General features: G+C 44.9%; 1 protein-coding gene across 1 annotated transcript; it reads left to right on the top strand.

Moving 5' to 3' along the window:
* Positions 1–451: 451 nt before the first annotated feature.
* LOC104947310 (probable magnesium transporter NIPA2) lies at positions 452–4,667 on the top strand (the record flags this gene model as incomplete). Its single annotated transcript, XM_010773289.1, has 6 exons — positions 452–619; positions 907–986; positions 1,566–1,778; positions 2,647–2,912; positions 4,295–4,408; positions 4,514–4,667. Coding segments are annotated over 6 exons (995 nt in total), but the record flags the coding sequence as incomplete, so codon positions are not given.
* Between the last annotated feature and the right edge of the window lie 212 nt (positions 4,668–4,879).

Below are 4,879 nucleotides of genomic sequence, written 5' to 3'. Positions count from 1 at the left end.
ATAATAAACATATTATATTCTTTGCAAGCTCTTGTGGGGCCACAGAAAATGAAGTCACGGGCCGGATTTGGCCCCCGGGCCTTTAGTTTGACACCCCTGCTTTAGAGCCTTGGAGTTATAGTCATTTATACTATCTTGACTACATACGTCAATTAGGTTGCTCCTTTTATAAAACAAAACATTGGCTCTAACAAAACCAATTCAATGTTGAGAAACCAAAGCTAACTTACTTAGATTACAGACTTTAAAGTGGTATCATTCTGAACATGTGACTCCAACATGTTGAATCTTAAAAGGGCTTTTATGTATTGTTAAGTTACAACAAGTCAAAACAAGAAACATGGTCAAATGTAAACAACATTTGGCAAACAGAGAGTCGCCGGCTGTTATATCCATAAAAGATTCACATATTTATTGTATTTAATAACACGTCCTTATTTCTCCTCGGCAGGTTTCCTGGTGTACTTGTCGGCGGTGCTGCTGCTGTGTTCGGTGCTCGTTTTCTATTTCTCTCCTCGGGTCGGTCGCTCCAACATCCTCGTGTACATCAGCGTCTGCTCGCTGCTCGGGGCGTTCACCGTCGCCTCCGTGAAGGGCCTCGCCATCGCCATCAACACCGGTGAAATAACAGAATACAGAAACACCATCTCTCCGTTTCTGCTGCATCAATTTGAACTAAGGCTTTATCGTCACCTCAAAGCTACAGAGTAGAACTGACCGGAGCTCCTCCAACAATGCAACATATATTATAAAATACAAAATAAAAAGTAATGCAAAAAGTCGATATACATGTAGATATATGAGATATACAAGAACAGAATATGAAATGAAATATTGTAAAATAAGACGAAGTTAAATGCTTTGATTTTAAAACATGCGTCATCCTCTCCCTTCTCCTCTCTCTAGTGGTTGGTGATGTTTCCGTGCTGAAGAACCCTCTCACGTGGATCCTGCTGGTGACGCTCATCGTCTCTATCGTAACACAGGTGAGCTCCAAAGTTCATTTGTGCATTTTCTGTATTTTAATGTGTGTTTGAGCCATTTTCCTCTCATCATCATGGTTTGAATGTTTGGCTTTAGACTAAACTCTTAACTATTTATTTTGGTGAGTCACTCAAACTCAAACTTAAAAGATGTTCATTTAAGTCTCACTTATTTGCTGTCGGGTACAACGTGCATGTCTTTATTTCTATATATGGCATGACAATGGTTCACAGCTGAGTGTGTGACTAGACGGGAAGCGGTAGAGTCTTTTGGCCGTGTTCCTTTTGTTCTATTTTGATACGGAGAACTTTTAGTTACTTTGAAGCGAGGACGTTTATCCTCATGTTTGTATGCCGCCATGATCAAAGAATAAATCTGATGTGATTCAACGATCTCCGCAAAATTAGTTTGAAAGCAAAGAGAGGCGCGTCATAACCCACAACCCCGATAGAGGAAAGAGATTATTAAATGTAGACACAGATTAAAATGCCACAACAATGTGGAATTAGTACTTTTACTTAACTAAAGGATCTAAATACTTCTTCCACCTCTGGCTATGCTCCGGATGTTTCTTCCCGCAGGTGAACTACCTGAACAAGTCTCTGGACACCTTCAACACGCTGATGGTGTATCCCATCTACTACGTCCTCTTCACCTCCGTGGTGCTGTCCACCTCCATCATCCTCTTCCAGGAGTGGAGGAGCATGAAGCCCGTAGACGTGGTGACAACGCTGGGATCCTTCCTGGTGATCGTGGTGGGCGTCGCCATGCTCCACTTCTTCAAAGAGCTGCAGGTGTGTGTCCACGCCCCACATTAGCCTCCTTTAGCTTAACGGTGGTGACGTGAAGTCATGTGACCGTGCTGCAGAGTCCTGCATCGTGTCGGGTACCCGCGGGTCCTCAGACCTCTCCCCCGTGGGACCGCGCATATAATCATAACTTCTGCAGCGCATCAATCTGCTGCTGAGCGCGCCACATTCGAAATGGCTGAGGTGAAGCTCTCTAGCGGAGAATACAGCATTTTCAATAACACTTCCTCAAGAGCGAAATCCAACGTCTGGGATATATTCCTTTATAGCCCAACATTAGCCTCCTTTAGCTTAGCGGTGGTGACGTGAAGTCATGTGACCGTGCTGTAGTTCCTTTATAGCCCAACATTAGCCTCCTTTAGCTTAGCGGTGGTGACGTGAAGTCATGTGACCGTGCTGTAGTTCCTTTATAGCCCAACATTAGCCTCCTTTAGCTTAGCGGTGGTGACGTGAAGTCATGTGACCGTGCTGTAGTTCCTTTATAGCCCAACATTAGCCGCCTTTAGCTTAGCGGTGGTGACGTGAAGTCATGTGACCGTGCTGTAGTTCCTTTATAGCCCAACATTAGTTAGCTTAGCGGTGGTGACGTGAAGTCATGTGACCGTGCTGTAGTTCCTTTATAGCCCAACATTAGCCTCCTTTAGCTTAGCGGTGTCGACGTGGAAGTCATGTGACCGTTGCTGTAGTTCCTTTATTGCCAACATTAGGCCGCCATGAGCAGAAACAATCTAAATGGCTATAAAAAATATATATATTTAAACATTTTGTATCTGAATTTAACACAACTAATGCCATTTACTATTAGAAGAAAACAAATGTGTTTGTTAATTTTATTCCTTTTAACCGCCTCCAGTGCACCATGAAGCAGCGTGACCCCAACAGCTTCGGGCTCCGGTCGGAGACGGGCGGGGCTGCAGAGGAGGTTTCAGCCAATGCACAGCACAGGCAGCAGCAGCAGAGCAGGGCAGCAGCAGCAGCAGTAAGCAGGAATAAGAAGGAGGATATAATACGGACTGATGGACAACATGGTGATCGAGAGTCTTCCTCCCATGAAAGGAAGGACCGAGATCTTCATCATCAGCTGAAACTAAAGAAGAAGGAGACAGGTTTCGGTTTCCTGTCTGGATTTTGTATTTCTTCGACTGATTTAATATCTAATGTGGCTATTTAAATGTAGTCATACGTTCACATGCATGTCATTACATGGAACAACCTCACATTGTCTCGGGTCCTGAACCAGAGAAGCTACATCACACTGAAGTGTCACTTTCATGCGTCTAACGAGGGATGTTTAAAACAATATAATGTAAACACATTCCAAAAATCATAGTTGAAGGACCGATTTAATGTGTTTACATATATTTGTTTAAACATCCCATCGTTATACGCATGAGTGGACTCAGTGTGATGTAGCTTCTCTCTGGTTCAGGATCACCGAGGCACATGTGATTTGTCCATAATGGACATGCCATGGTGAACTTATGACTAACATTTAAAATAAAAGCCCACATAGATTAAAATCAGTTGAAGAGAAAACAAATCCAGACAGGAAAACCGAAACCTGTCTCTTCTTCTTTAGTTTCAGCTGATGATTGAAGACTCTCGGGTCGCTCCGTCTCTCATGGGAGGAAGACTCTCGGATCCACCATGTTGTCCATCAGTCCGTATTGTATCCTCCGTTCTTTATTCCTGGCTTACTGCTGCTGCTGCTGCTGCTGCTGCTGCTGCTGCTGCTGCTGCATTGCTGAAACCTCCTCTGCAAGCCCCGCCCTCCTTTTCACCGGAGCCGAAAGCTTGATTGTCAGCTGCTTCATGGTGCACGGAAGGCGGTTAAAAGGACATAAATTAACAAAACACATTTGTTTTCTCTAATAGTAAGCATTAGTTGTGTTCACTTCAAGATACAAAAAAATGTCTAAATATATATATTTTTATAGCCATTTAGATTGTTTTCTTGCTCATGGCGGCTAATGTTGGCAATAAGGAACACAGGCACGGTCCACATGACTTTCACGTCACCACCGCTAAGCTAAAGGCGGCTAATGTTGGGCCTATAAAGGACACTACAGCACTGGGTTCACATGACTTCACGTTCACCACGCTAGGCTAAAGGAAGGAGGCTAATGTTGGGCTATAAAGGGAACTACAGCACGGTCACATGACTTCACGTCACCACCGCTAAGCTAAAGGGTGGCTAATGTTGGGCTATAAAGGAACTAACAGCACGTCACATGACTTCACGTCACCACCCGTAAGCTAAAGGAGGGCTAATGTTGGGCTATAAAGGAAACTACAGCATGGTAACATGACCTTCACTTCCCACGCTAAGCTAAAGGCAGGCTAATGTTGGGCTATAAAGGAACTACAGGCAGTCACATGACTTCACGTTCACCACCGCTAAGCTAAGGAGGGCTAAATGTTGGGTATAAAGGAATATATCCCAGACGTTGGAATTTCGCCTTGAGGAAGTGTTATTGAAAAATGCTGTTATTCTCCACTAGAGAGGCTTCACCTCAGCCATTCGAATGTGGGCGCGCTCAGCAGCAGATTGATGCGCTGCAGAAGTTAGGTGATTATATACGCGGTCCCGACGGGGGAGAGCTGAGGACCCGCGGGTACCCGGGACACGATGCAGGACTCTGCACACGGTCACATGACTTCACGTCACCACCGTAAGCTAAAGGAGGCTTAATGTGGGGCGTGGACACACACCTTTGCAGGCTCTTGAAAGAGTGGAGCATGGCGACCGGCCCACCAACGATCACCAGGCAAGATCCCCAGCGTTGTCCACACGTCTACGGGCTCATGCTCCTCCACTCCTGGAAGGAGGATGATGGAGGTGGGACAGCACCACGGAGGGTGAAGGAGACGTAGTAGATGGATACACCCATCAGCGTGTTGAAAGGTGATCCAAAGAGAACTTGTCATGAGTAGTTCACCTGCGGGAAGAAACATCCGGAGCATAGCCAGAGGTGGAGAAGTTATTTAGATCCTTTAGTTAAGTAAAAGTACTTAATTCCACATTGTTGTGGCATTTTAATCTGTGTCTACATTTAATAATCTCTTCCTCTATCGGAGTGGTTGTG

The sequence above is a fragment of the Notothenia coriiceps genome, unplaced genomic scaffold (assembly GCF_000735185.1).
Source record: "Notothenia coriiceps isolate Sejong01 unplaced genomic scaffold, NC01 NC01_scaffold00012332, whole genome shotgun sequence".
NCBI lineage: Eukaryota > Metazoa > Chordata > Actinopteri > Perciformes > Nototheniidae > Notothenia > Notothenia coriiceps.
Note: the sequence above shows the minus strand (reverse complement) of the source record. Positions and strands in the feature narration are given on the sequence as shown.